The sequence below is a fragment of the Ictidomys tridecemlineatus genome, chromosome 4 (assembly GCF_052094955.1).
Source record: "Ictidomys tridecemlineatus isolate mIctTri1 chromosome 4, mIctTri1.hap1, whole genome shotgun sequence".
Taxonomy (NCBI): Eukaryota; Metazoa; Chordata; class Mammalia; order Rodentia; family Sciuridae; genus Ictidomys; species Ictidomys tridecemlineatus.
In genome coordinates, this window is record NC_135480.1 from 3,209,165 (window position 1) to 3,227,854 (window position 18,690).

Below are 18,690 nucleotides of genomic sequence, written 5' to 3' on the forward strand. Positions count from 1 at the left end.
CCCACCCCACTCAGGGCTAATTGGCCTGGGGTCTTCCGCCCCGCGCCGTCTGTGTGCTGTTTAATTCACTAGTGAAAAGCCCCCACTTTGATGTCCAGGACCAGATAAGGACGGGAGGGGCCGGCCAGCCAGCCAGCGGGTCCATGCTGTCCGGGCTGGGCCTCGCAGGGCCTCCTCGGCCGCCCCACTCCGGGCGCCAGGCCAAGGCGATGTCATGAAGTCACTGTACAAACAGTCCTGCCTGGAAAAGTATGCTTTTGTCTCACTAACAAATCTCTCCTCGGAACACTCCCGCGGGCCGGCTCCCCTCGCCCCGCGCCCGTCGGCCCACCGCGCCCCGGGCAGGGCTGCCCCGGGACCCACGTGCACAGCACACAGCCAGGGGCCCCGGGTGGCAGTGGGCACGGCCAGGAGCGCCCTCGGCCCTCCCCAGCCCTGGCCAGCCCCCGCTCTGGCCCTGGCCCTCCTCCTCCCCTTCCTCCCACTACAGCCCCCTGGAGCCCCCTCCCCCTCTTCCCTCTGCCTCAACCTCCTGCCGCTCCCCGCCCCGCACCCCCGTCTCCTGGCCCTGGAACCCACACGTGGCCCCTCCTGCTAAGAAGTGCCCCACCTGGGGACAGACAGGCCACAGGGGCCCCTTCTCCCTGTGGCCGCCCACTCCGCCCCCACGACCTTGCTGGCTTTTCTCTGCTATCCTCAGGTCCTGAGCAGAGAAGGCCACTCAGAGTGGCCCTGCCCAGGGCCTGTCCAGGGGGCAGGTCTTGCTGCATGGAGAAGGGGCCAGGCATGATCATGAGGCATCTCACTCAGAACGGTGGGGCCAGGACAGACAGACGGCATGTCACCCACGGTCAGCAGCCCGGGTCCACGTAGAGTAGAGAGCCAGGTGAACTGCAGGAAGCTGGGCAGGGTGCCCTGGGCGTGCACCCCTCCTGCCCTCCCCTCACCCCCTCTTTGTCCCCTGCCCTGATCTCAGGGGCCTCCCTTCACTCTGTCCACCTGGCAACCACTCATGCTGTCCGCCCAAACAGAGAGGCCTTAACCTCCCTGCTGTCACCTGGCCCCGGGACACCTGGCCCCAGACCTAGTCCCCATCTCGAGGCCCCACCTTGCCCCTTCCCTCTGGCAGCCCCCAGCAGTGGCAGGAGCAGGGTTTGGGCAGAGAGGGGCAGGGTGGCACCCCCTGCAGCCCCCGGGAGCCTCGATGTCCACATCTGTAACAAGGAGCCAGGAACACCCCTTCTGGGCATGTGGCCGGCGTAACCCGCAGCCCTCCCTGGCGCCCAACACAGGGCAAGGGGAAGCCCATGCCCCCCCACGGGTACCACTATGGGCACCGCTAGCGCCTTGTCCTCCTGCCCACTGCCCATGGCTACATCGAGACCCGAGGCCATCTCCCTGGGGCTGACCCGCCCACCATCCCTTCCGCAGCCCCATCCAAGCCGCCCACGTCTCAGGCAGCGCGTGGTGCTGGAGGTGTACCCGCGAGGACCAGGTTGCAGGCCTTTCAGAGAAGCCCCTGGTGTAAGGTACACCACATAATTACAGAGCAGGGTCATAACCAGGAACAGAGCAGGCCACTGTGCCCGAGAGGAGCCGGGTGGTCAGGGGAGACCTCCGAGGGAGGGGTATCTGAGAATAGCCAGCAGAGTGCTATTAATAGGCCTCAGCAGAGCCCGACTGAGAAGAGAGGACCGTCCCCTCCACAGGCACACATGATTTTTCTTAATGGAGAGAGACAGAAAGACATGGATCTTAAATCGATTTGAATTTCCAGAAAATTCTAATCATACAAGAAAGGTCCAAAATGAAAAGCACAACATTCCACGACCCCCTCCTCTTCCCAAGTGTACCCTTATTACCCCGGGAAGACCCATGCTCAGCGCGAGGACCACGTTCCAGACGTCTCTCCACATGTTGCACAGAATAAGGGTACCTGGAGAGAGGGCAGCTGACGGAGGGAAAGATGGACGTGTGCAGGCTTGGGGGTGGGTGGAAGGACAGGCGGAGGGCGTGTGGACAGATGGACTGATGGACAACTGGCCGTGTGTGTGGAGGGATTGGTGAATAAAGTATCAGAGAGACTGATGGAGGATGGAGAGATGGAAGGAGGAGGTGTGGAAAGCATGGAGACAGCAAGAGGTGGAGAAAGGAGTGGTCGGACAGACAGCGGGTGGGTAGACTCACAGCCTGTGGGACAGGCAGATGGGTGAAGAGACAAGCATCCCATCAGAAGCTGTGGTCAATATCATAGGATGTCTGTGGGTTTTGAACCATTCAGTTTTCTGAACAAAATAAAAACTGAAAGAGCATAAATTCTTGAATTCAGATAAACTTCACCCAAAGAGAAGTGCGTTTCTAAAAGTCGCTGGGGGGTTGGGGGGAATATTAAGTGTGGGAAGGTGTGTTCCCTGGGCTTTGCGTCTAAGCCTTCTGCGGGACCAAGCGCTGCGGTGGCCCTGCCCGGCCGTCTCCCGGTGCGTGTTCCTTCGTGACTTTGGTGGAGATCCGTGACATTGGCATGCAGTTCTGAGGCCCTGCTTCCCACCACCTGTCCTTCTTGGATCTTTGCAAAGGTGGAGTCGGGCTCACCATCATCTGCAGATGACAGCTGCCTCTTCCTCAGAAGGTCTTCATTTTCATTCTGCCTGAGGTCATAACTGGATGGATTTTTCCCTCAAGTGACAGATTCTAAAGGGTCCTGCGCTTCTTGCTCTTCACCCTGCTGTCCATGTCCCCTCTTGTCACCTGACTTTATCATCTGCAGTGCCCAGGTTTCCAGGCTCGTCCGTCTCTCAAACCCCCTTTGTCCTGGCCGTGTCCCCCGGGAGCCCTCCCTTCTCTGGCTCTAATCCAGGTTTTTACCTCTGGAGACCTCCAGCTAGCCCCATGCTGGAACTTTCTTTTATGGCTCTCCTAGGTTGGTTGGATCTGTGTCCTGGATCTCCTGCCTTCTTCTTAATTATCTGCCTTCAGCCACGATGCCCTATGGATAGTTTCACCGGGTATAAAATTTTAAGTTGAAAAAGATTTTCCTTTAGGATTTTCGAGACCTTTTCCCATGGTCCCGTAGCACCCAGTCTTGCTATTAAGAGCTGTGCTTCCTACCTTGGCCCATGGCCTTTCCTTTCTTTTCTTTTACACCTGAAGTGTTTAGTGTCTCCATTGCAGCCTCAGGGTTATGAAGTCCCCGGCAAAGCTTTTCCCCGGGGGGACTCAGATCATTGACTGTGCTGGGCCCTTGGTGAGCCCTGTGGAGACTTGGCTCCCTGAGCTCCAGAAAGTTCCTTTTATTATTTCTGATCACTTCATTCATCGTCACTGCTGTTACCTCTTTCTATGAATTTTTCTGGTCAAACTGAAGATGCTCCTCGACTTTCCTGTTTTCTGGAAGTGTATCCCTGGCTTTCTCTTTGGAGTTCTGTAGCATTTTCTCAGCACCCTGGGTTGTTCGTGTTCTTGCTCTCTGACTCTTTCACCACATCCTCCCTGATCTGATGGGGATAGCGGTTGCTAGAGTTTTGCTGAGGATTCCAGGTGCATCCTCTGTCTGGGGATCTGCTTAGTCCTCCGATCTGTGCCATTGTTCATCCTGGCTGCGCCCATGCCCTGGGCACTTTTGAATGTTTGCTTAGGACCTGAGCAGGGAAGGCTGGCTGGTGTTCGGGACGTCGATGTGATGGGGATGCAGTCGTTACACTAAGGGACCCCCTGTGTCAGAATGGGAGGCCACCTCTCTGGAGAGATTGCTGGAGCCTCAAGGCTAGTGGCTGGAAGTCCCTCCGAGTAAGACACTCAGGGTGGCAGGGGACAGAGGAGAGCACAAGACCCCTGCCAGCCCCATCTTCTCCTGCCCACGTGGTGCTCTTCTTGAGGCTCTCCTTCCCAGCAAGCCTCTGAGTGGCGGAGAGCCTGGCTCCCTGTAGCCCCAGCTCCTCCCCCGTCCATGCTGCCACCCCAGCTCCTTGCCCCTTACCACTGCTGCATGAAGGCCACAGCCCCCTGAGTCCCTGGGCTAAGGGGGCAGTGGTCACTCTTTCTGAAGACTTGCCAACAGGGACCCAGATGCGGGGCCTGTGCTTTCTAGCACCTTTGTGAGGTCGGCAGCCCTGGGGTCTAAGGCAGAGCCAGCACATGAGCAGAGACACACCAGGTTTGGCCAGCAGGCTCCCTTCTGGGTGTCTGGAGTGGCCCCTTGGCCACTTGGTCCTGTGTCTGGGCTGCAGAGTGGGTATGTTCAGGGGGTGGTTCCCAGGTGGTAGGACACCAGGAAGGCTGGCAGACCACTGTCGGCGGGAGGCTAGTGTGGTGGAGGCCACGGAGGGCCTGGGAGCTGCCTGGGCCAGATGGGAAGGGCAGACGTGAGCAAGGAAGAGCCTCTAGGCTCAGCCCAGAAGATGTCCCTCGGTGAGTAGCAGGTGCCCAGGCCAGCTTCCTGAGCTCCCAAGGAGGGCCAGGAGGGGTGTCCATCAGGCTGCGTCTCCCTCCAGCAGAGCAGGGCTTGGACTCCCTGGGGGCTCACCTTCAGGCCCCACCTGCAGCCCCCATTTCTACCGAGCAGGGCAGGGGACCACAGCTCTCGTGCCCAGCCCTGTCGGATCATGGTCACCTGAGTGCCGGAGAGCCACAAGCTCCAGAAAGTTGGGGGTGGCCACCGGCTGGGGACATCCAGGGACAGTGGTGGATAAACTCCCCTGGGCCCAGGCTCCTAGGGGGGTGGCCTCCAGCTGCCCTGGGTGCCTGGAGCCTCAGCAGCCAACCTCGCCCCTTCTGCTTGTCTCCCATGCTACCTGGGCAGGTCACAGCAGCCTGCCAGCTCTGAGGACCGGAGGGCAACACGTGCCCCCAGCCTCCCCGGGGCTGTGTGGCCTGCTCAGCTGCCCACCCTCGCTGGGTGTGCCAGGTCGGGGGCAGCTGGGGCAGTGGGGGATCCTCCCAGGACCGACAGCTGAGTGCTGGCTGGACTCTCCCAGCTCCGGCAGCTGGCGTGGGATTAGCTGGGGTGCAGGTGGGCCTCTCTACTCACAGAGCAGGCCCCGCCTGGCCAGGGGTCCCCGGGGCCACACAGGATCGCTGGGCTGGCGCAGTGGAGGAGCCGCAGCTCAGCAGACGTCCTGTGTTTAACGGGATGTGGGGGGGGTCTGAAGTCCTGCAGTTCACTGAGTGACCATGTGGGCCACCCCCAGCAGTGGTCAGCTCTGCCACCTAACAAGCGACCTCCAGAACTCAGCACGTCACAGAGGTGCCCAGGGTCGACAGGCTGTCAGGGCTCTGCTGGACACTGCTGAGGGCGGTCAGGCAGGGCCAGTGAGGAAGCTGAAATTCACGCTTCTCACAGGGCCCTCACCCACGCCCAGCCCATCCCCCAGCTCAGAGTCACTTCACCTGGCCCCTGGGCCCCCAGCCCCTTGACCCTCCACTGCAAGCTTCCCAGGTAGACTCCCCAGGGGGAGCTCGTCCCCACTCTGTCCCCCACTACAGTGAGATTCCAAGTCGGAGGAGCCTCTGGGCCTCAGTTTTCTCATCTGCACCATGGGGACCGGATGGTTCCTGGGTCCCTGCCGGGCCACAGTTCAGAGAAATAGGGGTGACATGGGACGGCCTCAGGGGCGTCGGCTCAGTGGCCCAAGCTGCCCACTGCTGACTTGATGACATCCCTGCCCCAGCAGCCCTCAGCACCCCCAGGGCCTCAGTCCACTTCCGCCTGGTCACACTTCCTCGCGGCCCTCCTCCCAGAATCTCCTTCCAGACTCTCTGCTGCCCATCACAGTCCCTCAGTCACTCCCTCACTCCAGACTCCCAGACTCCTGCACTCACCCTGATCCCAGCTTTAGCTCATGTGGCCCCAGAAACCTGATCCTCATATAAGCTTCTGTTTCAGGGAACAGAAACTCCCCTAAAACTTTTCTGAGAAATATGTGGAATCACTCCTAAGTGGAGCAGCTTCAGGTATGGCTAAATCCAGGACTAACACCACATCTGCACAGCCCGTCTCTGCAATCAGATGCTCTCCGTGAGGTGGCCAATGGCTTACAGTAGCCCCAGGCTTATGTCCACTCCCCTCACTGATTCTCACAGCCAACCTGGGCCGTGGCCCGTTCTGAACAGTCCCTAGCACAGTCAGGGGGTGTGATGTCACCTGCACCTGAGTCAAGTTCTCAGCCTAGAGCTCATGGGCTCCAAGTGGGAAGGGGTGGCCCCAAAGGAGAGGTGGGTGCCGCCGCCAGAAGACAGAGGGACAGGGGTGGCCATGGCCAAGGCAGAGGTGGGCTGGGAGTCTGCTCATCTCTGTGCAGACCCACGCGGAGGTGGTGGTGGTAGCTGTGCACCACTCAGCTGCAGTGGCTATCCCCACACAGCAGCCCCAGCAGGACAGCCGCTGGCCTCCCTCCTCCTCCTCCTCTTCCTGCCCCGTGGCAGCCCCACCCTGACAGTCACCCCTGGTGGGCCGTTGGCCTTTGACTGGGGAGGTGCTTTGAATCACAGCCCTCCAGCCCCGCAGCCCTCCAGGCCCGCAGCCCTGCGCTCCCCACGCTGCCAGGGCACTTCCCAGCCGGGAGGGAGCGCACACAGAGGGGCATCCTTCTGGAGGGGAGGGCAGCCCCTCCCAAGGGCACCCCACCATCACTCTCCCTCCACATTCCTGTCTCCACAAGTGGCCAGAGGAACAGTTACAACATAAACCAGACCATGGGCTCCTGCTCAAGCCCCTGGGGCCTCCCCCTGCCCTGGAGAGTGACCTTGGGCCCCCCAAGCTCGGCCATGGCCACCTCTCCACCTTCGCCTTCAGAAGCTCCTCTCTGCCTGGCCATGTGCCTGTGTGAATAGCACTGGAGTCAGGGGGTGCTGGACTGCTGGTCACTCCAGGGTAAGGGGCAGTTGGATAAATGGATGGGTGGATGGGTGGGTGGATGGATGGGTGGGTGGGTGGAATGGATGGGTGGATGGATGGATGAATAGATGGATGGATAGATGGATGGATGAATGGATGGATGGATGGTGGGTGGATGGTGGGTGGATGGATGGGTGGATGGTGGGTGGATGGATGGGTGGGTGGATGGATGGGTGGATGGGTGGGTGGATGGATGAATGGATGGATAGATGGATAGATGGATGGATGGATGGATGGATGGGTGGATAGATGGATGAATGGGTGGGTGGAATGGATGGGTGGATGGATGGATGGATGGATGGGTGGATGGAAGGATGGACGGACAGATGGATGGATGGATGAGTGGATGGATGGATGGATGGATGGGTGGGTGGATGGATGGGTGGTTGGATGGATGGATGGATGGATGGACGGATGAATGGATGGATGGATGGATGAGTGGATGGATGGATGGATGGATGGGTGGGTGGGTGGATGGATGGATGGATGGATGGATGAATGAATGGGTGGGTGGATGGATGGACGGATGAGTGGATGGATGGATGGATGGATGAATGGGTGGGTGGATGGATGGACGGATGAGTGGATGGATGGATGGATGAGTGGATGGATGGATGGATGGATGGATGGATGGATGATGGATGGGTGGGAGGGTGGTTGGATGGATGGATGGATGGGTAGATGAGTGGATGGATGGGTGGATGAGTGGATGGATGGGTGGGTGGAATGGATGGGTGGATGGATGAATGGATGGATGGGTGGATGGATGGATGGACGGACGGATGGATGGATGAATGGATGAATGGATGGGTGGATGGATGGGTGGTTGGATGGATGGATGGATGGATGGATGGATGGATGGATGGATGGATGGACAGATGAATGGATGGATGGATGGATGAGTGGATGGATGGATGGATAGATGGATGGACGGATGAGTGGATGGATGGATGGATGGATGAGTGGATGGATGGATGGGTGGGTGGATGGATGGATGGATGAGTGGATGGATAGATGGGTGGATGGATGGATGGATGGATGAATGAGTGGGTGGATGGATGGACGGATGAGTGGATGGATGGATGGATGGATGAATGGGTGGGTGGATGGATGGACGGATGAGTGGATGGATGGATGGATGGATGGATAGATGGATGAGTTTATGGATGGATGGATGGGTGGGAGGGTGGGTGGATAGATGGATGGATGGATGGGTGGATGGATGGATGGATGAATGAGTGGATAGATGGATGGATGGATGGATGGATGGATGGATGAATGGGTGGGTGGATGGATGGACAGACGAATGGATGGATGGATGGATGGATGGATAGATGAGTGGATGGATGGATGGACGGGTGGGTGGGTGGATGGATAGATGGATGGATGGATGGGTGGGTGGATGGATGGACGGACGGATGGGTGAGTGGATGGATGGACGGACGGATGGATGGATGGATGGATGGATGGTGGGTGGGTGGATGGATGGATGAGTGGATGGATGGATGATGGATGGATGGATGGATTGGTGAATGGGTGGGTGGATGGATGGATGGATGGATGGATGGATAGATGGATGGGTGAGTGGATGGATGGATGGGTGGATGAATGGGTGGGTGGATGGATGGCTGGGTGGATGGATGGGTGGATGGATGGATGCATGGATGGATGAGTGGATGGATGGAGGGATGGATGGGTGGATGGATGTATGGGTGGGTGGATGGATGAGTGAATGGATGGATAGATGGATGGATGGATGGATGGATAGATTGATGGATGGATCGGTGATGGATGGATGAATAGGCAGAGGATGCATGGATTGATGGGAGGGCAGACAGATGGAAAGATTGATGGATCAAGAGACATTTAAAACATAAACCAGACCTCAGCAGAGACATGGATGAATAGATGGGTGAGTGGATAGAGATTGGATAGATGATGACTAGACAGATGAGAGGATGGATGGACAGATGGAGAGATGGACAAACAGAAGGACATTTAAAACATAAGACTTGAGGGATTGATTGATGGGTGAGTGGGTGAACGGATGGATGTGTGATGAATAGATGCATGGGTGGGTGGTGAATAGATAGGTGGGTGGTGATCGGGAGAAGGAGGGAAGAAAGGAGGGAAGAGTAGATAGATATGGGAAGGGATCAAGAGAGGCAGTGACCAAGCAAGTTCGGATGAGTAAATAAATGACCTCCAGCAAGATTCCTCCATTAGGAAGTTATGGGTTGATGGCCCCACACCCTCAAGGCTGGCTCCTGCCTCTTACTGACCCCTCTGCTGTCCCACCGAGGTCTAGGTCTTTACCATTTCCCTTCCAGCCTCTTCCCTGCCCGTGACAAGGTTCTACGGGAGCCCAGCTCCCTCTGCTCCTCAGCCACCCTTGCCTGCTGCCCCTGGGGCCTGGCCTGGGACCTACTGAGAACACCCATGTAGCGCGTCCAGCTTTCTGGCCAGCTCCTGTGTACCCAGCTTCCCTGACTCGGCCTCACGGACCACGGGGAGGGCGTCATCATAGTACCCCGTCCATGTACCTGCAGGGAGTCAAGCTCTGTGCCAGGTCCTTCTGTGCAGTCACGGCCACGTGTGGTCAATACTAACCCCTCCCCCAGCTGCCCCTCTACTCAAGCTGTTAGTGAAAGCCTGGGGTGGCTGCGTCATATCTCTAGCATGCCTAGCCCATGAGGCCACCACGGAGCCTGGAGGTGTCTGTCCAGCACTGTAGAGCCATGCCCCCCAGATACCCAGTGGGCCTGTTGGACCCTGGGCTCAGGCCATCTCTGGTTTTTGGAGAAGCATGTCAAGATTGCAGAGTATGGTTCTGAGTTTGGGGAACCGTCTCCTAGCCCCAGGAGTCAGGAGCAATCCCGGGAGCCCTCCCCGCTGTAGGTCCATACACCAGCTTAGGATCCCCACCCTGATGTTCCTTCCAGAGAGTGGGCCAGAGTATCCTGTCACAGCTGCCAAGCCCAGCAAGGACGGGTGGCCCCGGTCACTGACAGTGTGTGGCAGGTGCTGGGGCCATTGTCCGTCGATGCCAGGCTGGCACAGGCAAACAGGATGCTAGAGGCCCAGAGCATCTCCGCTCTTGCAGCAGGGGACGGTGAAGTGTCTGGGCCTTGGTTAGAGCATGAAGGGAGGGGGTCGTGGACCCTGGGAGAGGCCGGCGCCTCAAGGCACGGGGTGGAGGTGCCCCCTCTCTGCTTGCCAGGCGCCCTGGAGCTCCCAGCCCCCAGCCTCGTCAGCCCCCGGCGGGCTGCTCAGGGGTCTCCGGCGGGTCTGACAGCTGCCTGTGCGGAAAGATAAACACCACTGAGTCACCGCACACCTGTCGGGACGAGGGGCCCGGGGCTGGGCCAGCTGGAGGCAGTCCCTGGCAGGCCGTCCCCAGCATGGGGAGCCACATGTGCACACAGCCCTGGGCGAGGGTGCCCTGAGACAAACATGGACAGCTGGTGCCTGGGCTGAAGGACAGTGAGCTCCCCTCCCCAGGGAGGGGACAGTAACCAGGAGCCCCAAGCGCCTCGTCTCCCGGGGACGCTCCCTGGCACCCCCGGCTGAGAGGGTTAAGAAGCCCCGCCTTCAGGGGGCTTCCACAAGCCCCTCGTGCCCACTGTGGGGTTCAGGCGGGGGCAGGGGCTTTCAAAGCAGACTGGCACAAATTAAAACGTGGGGAGGAGCCGGGCGCTGCGACGCAGAGCGTGGGGTCTCCTACGGGGCTGGGGACACAGCGTGGCTGCGGGCAATATGGTCGGGCCTCCGGCCAGGGTGCAGACTGTGTTTGCCCCTCAGCCCCGCTGCGGCCGGGGCGTCTGGCCCCAGGGTGGGAACATGCTTCCTGGGCTCCTCGGCAGGGTGACAAGCTGAGGGCTTGTCATGGGGAGGAGACGGGAGGCCTTGCATGGCTGAGCCGCACACCAGTGGATACTAGCAGAAAGGGGCACCGTGCAACCCTGGACTTGGGGGTGGGGCGATATTTCCTTCAGGGGGAAAAGCGCTGGCTGTTTCTGGAACATTCTGGCGGGCTCCCATCTCAGGCGGCCATCGCAGCCGGCCTTTCCCTGTCTCCTGCTCAGGAGCCCTTCGGCAGGCACACCCTACATTTTAAGCCACGTCTCCTTCTGACGTGCCCGCCACCCCCACCCCCACCTGAGGATCGCCCGAGCCAGGGTGGCGTGTTGCTGCTGGCTTGGTGCCTGTCCCCAGCACCTGAGCCACGTGGGCCTGCTCGGCCTCTGTGAATTCACAGATGCGTGTTTGCAAACCACAGGCCAGCCCGGGAGGCGCTGCCCCCGCCCCGGGGTCCCCTCCAGACCTGGGTCCCCACCCTGAAGGACGCTGGAGATGAGGTTGGCAGGCACCTCCCGCCATGCAGCCCAGCAGTGCTCCTGACCACCTTGGGGCCGGCAGGAAGCAGCCCTCAGCCGCTGGGCCTCACTGCCGTCCAAGGGTTAACAGAGCGCGGCCTTCTCCAGCACATTTGCATTTGACATGAAGATGTTTTTGCAGCCCGGATGCCAGCATTTTTGTGGTCACAGTCAGATGTTTTTAACTACATTGGACAGAGCCCACGGCGGCTCTTTCCGTGGCTCCAGCCAGTTTCTGAGCGCTACCTTGAACCCCTGTGGCACCCCAGGATGGGGGCTGTGGTGTGCCCTGGCTTCCTGGCTTGGTGCAGACAGGAATGACCCCAGAGAGAAGCAGTCCCTGTCATGGCAGGCAGCCCTCCAGGTGGGGGAGGCAACGGGGTGTTCCAGACCCTGATCTCAGTCCCGTGGAAGGACAGGTTCCCTGGTTCAGGTCCCTGGCGCCTTCGGAAGGCTCAGTCCTCAGGGGGCAAGGCTCAGAGGACAGTGCGGCCGAGGCACTGAGCAGAGACCCACTCCACAAAAGGTCCACGGGGGCCGCCAGGGCCAGGAGGCCACTGGCACAGACCAGATCAGGACCCCTCCCGGGGGGGGGGGGGGGCGCTCCTGGGGACCCAGCGCTGTTCTCCTGGCCGTAGCAGAAGGCTAGACTTGAAGGGACATCAAACCCTTGGGATGCAGCTTGAACCAGGGCCAGACCCCAGACCAGGGCCAGACACCTCCTGGAGATACCCCCAGCCCCAGGGGGCACTCGCCAGTTTTGCCTAAATGGTGCATCTTTGCATTTTTAAAAGCCCTGCAAAGTCTTGGAGTGAAAAATTCTGATTTTGTTTAATATCAGTTCCCAAATTTCATCTCCAGAACCATTCTTCTTGGTCTGGCCCAATAGGCACTGACCCCTGAAGCCCATGGTCCTATAGGAAGTGGCAAGAGTGTCCAGAAAGCTCCTGTTGCCCCTCTAGAGCTGTCTCCTGGGACAGGGTGCCCCTGCCCCTTCTGAGCCCCAGGAGGGGACCCTCTGCTCCTCCCTGCAGTGCCAGGTGCCCGCGCTGGGCTAGGGGATCAGGAACAGGGCCCTTGAGGCCGCACGTCCCCCACAGCTCCCCAGGAGCCCTGGGGCCACACCTGACCTCAGCAGGTGGGCGCTCAGGCCACAGGCTGGCTCCTGGGGCACCTTTTGGGTGGGCCCAACCCAGGGCAGCCCCAGAGTCCTCAGAAAACACAGCGGCCTTTTCTGGACAGGAGGACACAAGGAGGGTGTCTCTGACACACTTGGGCCAAGTGCCTGAGCCGTCACTCACTGGACTTTGCCACCCCAGGGAGGGGCCCAGAAAGTGCCCCCTTGGTCCCTGCTCCTGCTCAGATGCCTCCCACCCCCACAGAAGCACACACAGCTCAGAGGTTGGATCTGGCCCCCGGATGCAGCCCACTCTGCCTCCAGTTGTTCCCCCCACCCAGCCCAGCTGCCAAGCCCCCAGCCCTGCCCACCTGTTGGGTCCTTAGCCCCAGCTGTCCAGAGCCCCCACCCCAGGCCCCATCGGGTAACTTCCCCTGCCAGCCGGGCCTGCTCTCAGCTGCCAGCATGGCCCTCCACACCCTTCCCGACAGGTGTCCCCACAACTGCCAGGGGACAGCTTGGCTGTGCTATTCTGCTACTGCCCCCAGGCATCCAGAGTGGTGTCGATGAGGGGCCGCTTGCCAGTCAGCAGGAGCGGGCGCGAGGGGCTGCAGACCCCTGCAGCAGCTCCTGGCCCAGAGGACACCCACCTTGGCATGCTCAGGCCCCAGCCTGGATGGGTCAGGTCTTTCCTGCCCTTTGAAAAGAACAAAGGGACACTCCCCAGGGAGAGTCTGCCCTACAGGACCCAGGAGTGTCCTCACCTGGCCCTCCTCCAGCCATCTGTCCAGCATTTGCCAAGCTCCCCTGTGCTCCAGGCTTCTGTGGGCTAGACTCCATAGTCCAGCTCCTGGGGCCTACGGTCCACGAGGCAGGACAGACCTCAGCCAAGAAAGCAAAAGTCAGCATGTCCATTTCACAGCGACAGTGCCTGCTACGTGCTGGCCTCGTGTGAGTGGTCAGAAAGTGGGCAAACCGGAGAGCAGCGAGGGGCGGGCCAGGCTGGCATGAGACCCGCCCGCCTCCCCTGGGCAGGCCAGGAACTTGGGATGGGAGACACACACCACCGGTCAGTCCAAAACTGAGAGCAGAGATTCAGTTGAACCCACGCCTGAACCACAGGGGCCCTGACCCCAGAGGGCGGCAGCAGGAGTGTTTCCAAGGTCGAACCGTCCTTGCCTTCCTGAGCTAAGGCTCGCATGGCCTTACAGCTGTGTGTCTCTTCAAAACAGGGAAGGGCTCTGAGAGATGCCGTGGGCAATTCCAGCACTGCTGAGGACAGAGGCGTAGATTTGCACAAATCAAGACAGCTACAAAGTTCCTAGGTGGCACAAGCTTAAGGGACGACCATTCAGTGGGCAGCCCATGCGGCCAAGAGATCACGTGGCGCAGGCAGGGCTGCATGCAGTTCCGTTCCATATGCTAATGTTTTATTGGGATTCTGGCCCTTCTGTCCAGTGGGGGAAGGGGGTAGTACTGGAGATAGAACCCAGGCCTTGCACATGCTACATGAGCCCTCTACCACTAAACTACGTCCCCACTCTTTTATTTCATTTCATTAATTATTTTACTTTGAGACACAGTCTCATGAAGTTGCCTAGGCTGGCTTTAAACTTGGGATCCTCCTGCCTCAGCCTCCCACATGGCTGGGAGTACAGGCATGCACCACGGCACCCAGCTTTGTGCCTGCTTTTGAGTTGGGCAGTTTCTTATGTTGGCCTATGCCCTAAAACACATTTCAAAGGAAGGCTGTTATCTGCCTTTTGAAAATATTTTAATAATAATTTCAGAATCTGGGCTAGGAAACTTCTAGAGGAGGATATGTGACTGACATTGCAATTTCTCCAGTAGATTTTTGGGGTTTTTTTTTGGATTTTTCTACTTCATAAGCCACTTCTAGCAATTTTTCATTGAAATTAACCATCCCATCAAGTTTGGGATTTTATAGACATGTCATAATGACTTACAGCCAATTCCCTCAGCATCTAGAGTTATGACTCCCTTCTAATTTTTTAATTCTTTTTTACTTTACTTACTTAAACTGTATTTTATTGGCTCCTCAAACAGCCCATTGTTGATCAATTCTATTTTTCATAATCTTTCTATTTTGCTAATGTTCTCCTTTATCAACCCCTTTGGTATTCGTTGTGTGTACTTTGAGTCCTTTTTCTAGCTTCTGAAGTTGAAAAGTCAGCACATTTATTTTTAATCTTTCTGATTCTTAAAAACTGCTATCAATATTCCTCTGAGCCCCTTTGGCTGCACCCCCAGGTTTTGCTGTGTCGCCCTCTCATTGGGAGCCCATCCTGAAGTCAACTTAACCGCCGCTTGTTTCCTCCTTAATTGAGGAGTCACTGAGAAGTGCTCTTCCTAACTCCAGGTCTGTCGATCTTGTCACCGTACTTTATCACGAATTTCCAGTTTTATTTCAAAGTACCAACATTCTGAAGATGATGGGGTTTTCTCTGGAGGCCTCACTGTCGTTCTGGGAATCTCTTCATCTTTGCTATGGATGGAGCTCAGTTCCTCCTCGGTCGAAGCCTCCCTTTGGGCCCACCTCCTTCGTCCTCCGTTCCTCTCCTCCACCGTCATGGGTGGGGACGGGTGGCGTGGCTCAGGGACGCTGGGGATTTCTGGATGCCTGGGTTTCGTGTTCCCTCCTGCCCTGACCTGGCCCTTGGCTCTGGGGCCACGTCCCTCCCCCGGGGCCCTCCTCTCTCCTTCTGGAACCCCCCGGAGACTCCCCCCTCCACCCCTCACTTCTCCTTTTCCTTCTCCAGAGGCAGGGCCTCGTGGGCGAGTCCCACGGTCACAAGTCTCGCCCCCGTGGCCTGCGGCTCACCTTGGTGTCTCGGGGGCTTCTTTCGCCCTTTTGGCCACTGACCTGAGTTCCTTTGCCCGAGCGTGACCTTCCCGTCTCTGAGGGGGTAAGACCCAACCTCAGACCTGAGGGCTCTCCCGGTCCCTCTGCTCCCTGCAGCGTGAGCTCTCCATCCGGGCAAGCTCCTGTCCCTCAGAGTGGAGTGCTCAGCAGGTGTCCAGGGACAGCTCTCACCTGGCCGCTGTAGCCCCGTGGTGGCCACGGGCCGGCTCTGGGTGAATCCTGAACACATCCTGCTTCCTTGCTTCCCAGCCGTGGGACTGTAAGGGCAGAGGACGGCATGTGCAAAGGCCCTGTGCAGGGCAGGAATGTGGCTAGTGAGAGGGTGGAAAGGCTCCGTGGGGAGCAAGTGAGACCCAAGGCCATGGGGCCTTCACTTCCGTGGTGCAGAGGTTCCCAGACTGGTTTTGAGCAGAGCCACAAGGGCCACTGCACGTCCTGAAGTGTCACTGTGGCTGCGGGAGTCAGGGTCACCCAGAGGTGCTGGGTGGGTTCCGATGGGGAGGGACATCATCAGGAAGTGGCCCTCAGGAGGGCATGGGCACAGGAGGGACCTTTGCCCTGACTGTGATCCTGGGCTGGGCTGGGCGGTTTCCAAAGCCTTGGGTAGGCCCTGCCCCTCCCAGGGAGGCTCATGCTCTTCCCTGGAGTCTGCAGAGCTGCCCGGAGGCCCGTCCCTCCCTCACCTTGTCCCCTTGCATGTGACACCTTCTCCCTCTGGCTGAGTTCTTTTTAGACATCCATGACAGGAGAGTGTGTGTTCTGACACGGAGACATGGAGTGTGACTTATTCTAATTCGGATCCCATTCCTGTGGTTGTATGTGATGTGGAGTTTCTCTGGTCGTGTACTCGTATATGAGCACAGGAAAGTGATGGCCAGTTCATTCTACTGTCTTTCCTATTCTCATTCCCCCTTCCCTTCATTTACTTGTCTAATCCCATGAACTTCTATCTGCCCCCTTACTGTGGGTTACAACAAAGAGTATCCAAACATCAGATAGAACATTTGCCTTTGGATTTTTGGGATTGGCATATTTCACTTAGAATGATAATCTCCAGTTCCACCCATTTACTGGCAAATGCCCTGACTTCATTCTTCTTTATGGCTGAGTAGTATTCCATCGTGTATATATACCACAGTTTCTTTACCCATTCATCTGTTGAAGGGCACCTGGGTTGGTTCCGTAGCTTAGCTCTTGTGAATCGAGCTGCTACAAACATTGATGTGGCAGCATCGCTGTAGTGTGGTGGTTCCACTCCAAGTTCTCTGAAGAATATTTTCACTACTTTCCACAGTGGTACCTCCCTCCTTGGCTTGACTGCTTCCTAGTGTCCTGGAGGGTCCCTCTGAAGGGTTCCTTCCAGGAAACTCCTGTCCGCCTCCCTGAACCGCACCCCTGCTCCGCCCGTGTTCAGTAAGCCTGTGACCACCTCATGGCCCCCAGAGATAGCCCTGTCCCGGTCCCTGGAACCTCCAGGTGTGACTTCACCTGTGGACTCTGCAGATGGGAGTGAGTGAAGCTCCTGGGAGGTGGCAGAAGCTCCTGGGTCCCCGTTCACCTAAGGCTCCTGACGAGAGGAGGGCGGGAGGGGCCAGACACCAGGAGGCCCCGGGAGGCTCCACAGGCTCCGCAGGCCGTGTCTGCCGCCCAGTGCTGGCCTGCACCGGGGGACAGCACTGTGCGTGGCCTCGCAGGCTCAGGGGTGTCCTCGTCCCCGGAGTCAGAGTCTCAGAGAGCGGGGGGGCATGGCTTCCCAGGGTGGGGCCAGGCCTGGGCCCAGGCTGGACCCTTCACACTGCTGTCCAGTGTGTCCCTTGCAGGCCCAGCTGCTGGGCTACCAGGTACAGCCCCCGACCAGCAGGAGGCTACAAGAAGGACTTCCCCAGCGGGAGCCTTAGGAGTCCTCTGCCAGATCAGCATCCTCAGGAGAGTGGGCATTCCCCTGGGAGGCCCAGGCCTGGTGTCAGGCACTGAGGGAGGCAGGGACGCATGGCCTCCCTCACAGGGTCCCTGCGGCCCTGGCTGCCAGGTGCCCCCCCCCCGGGCCCTTCCTTCTTTGGGCTGGATGTTGGCGTGGACCTCAGCAAACACATTCTGGATGTCGGCTGTGACTGGGAACATGGGGGCAGTGTGTGGCCCTGCTCTTGAGGCAGTCGTGGACAGCGAGCCGTGGGCAGTAAACAGACAATTAATCATCCTCTGCGGGGCCAGTGCGGGGAGGCGTAAGTCATTCACACTTCAGTACGAATGAGTTTCTGGTGCTCTGCGCAATAACAACCTGGACCAGGGTGGCCTCCCGCTCCAGGGCCTGGGCGGGGGCTTGGAGCAGAAAGGGTAGGACAGTTCCCTCCCCCAGAGTCCCGTCTATGTCCCCAGGACTCCCAGGAGCCCCTCGCTCAGCACTACGCCATCACAGCCCGGTTTTAACCCCTCCTGCCCCGTATCCCCTCCCCAGGGTCTTGCCCTGCCCCCAACCTGGAAGTGACCTTGTGGTCCGAGGAGGTCATGGGCGATGCCTGTGAGTGCGCAGAGCTGCTGCCCAGCCAGGCCTGGCTCAGGCCAATGTCTGGAGGAATTATTGGGGGTGGGGGCCACCAGCCGGCAGCGGAACCTCTGCGGGGGGCTGCTATTGTTCCTCGAGTCAGCTGCATTTTCAGGCTACACTTCACTCAGCTGGGACTTCCACAGAGGAGGGCCCAGCCTGGGCCAGTGGAGAAACGGAGATGGGGTGCAGGGCAGCTTCCCAGGTGGCCTGGCAGAGAGCAGGCTCCTCGGGGGTCAGACCCCGAGGCCAGCCCAGCAGCACTGGGCAGCACTGACGGAAACCAACGTGCGGCTCCGCGCAGACGGGCGTGGAAACGTGGGTGAACGCAGAGCTGTGGGGTGCACCAGGCCAGCACTGGGTCCCCTTCTCCCCCCTGCTGCCCCCACTTCCCCAGGTGTCACCTGTCGACCCGCAGCTGGGCGTCCAGGTACGGAGATGCCCTGACTCACTCTGGAAGGGACAGGGAGGCCCTTCCAGGCTATTGCAAGGGAGAGCCAGAGGGGCCCAGAGGGCCCGGGATCCTGGGCAGCAGGCGTCCCGGGACTGTCCCCGCAGGATGCCCGCCCTGGAGCCAACTGGGTGCCAGGAGGGGGGCACAAACCCTTTCCTCCCAGTATTCGCAGCCCAGGGGCACAGACTCTCCGTCGTGAGCACTAGGCTGATGTCAGGTTCCTAGGGGCACAGACTCTCCGTCGTGAGCACTAGGCTGATGTCAGGTTCCTAGGGGCACAGACTCTCCGTCGTGAGCACTAGGCCGATGTCAGGTCAGGGGCACAGACTCTCCGTCGTGAGCACTAGGCGATGTCAGGTCAGGGGCACAGACTCTACCGTCGTGGAGCACTAGGCTGACGTCAGGTTCCTAGGGGCACAGACTCT

At 59.0% G+C, this 18,690-nt stretch overlaps 1 protein-coding gene across 8 annotated transcripts in view; it reads left to right on the forward strand.

The window, feature by feature from the left end:
* The window catches only part of Kcnq1 (potassium voltage-gated channel subfamily Q member 1), a 293,896-nt gene that overhangs the window by 251,871 nt on the left and 23,335 nt on the right, over positions 1-18,690 (forward strand). Inside the window, exon 16 of one of the 8 annotated variants that reach the window (XM_078045366.1) lies at positions 5,882-5,949. The exons of 6 other annotated variants lie outside the window; for them this stretch is intronic. In XM_078045366.1, the coding sequence (XP_077901492.1) occupies positions 5,882-5,934 (53 nt within the window). In that variant the 3' untranslated portion in view covers positions 5,935-5,949. Of the gene's footprint in view, positions 1-5,881; positions 5,950-18,690 lie in introns of those variants that run through there. One more of the 8 variants, XM_078045365.1, reaches the window with a different exon arrangement.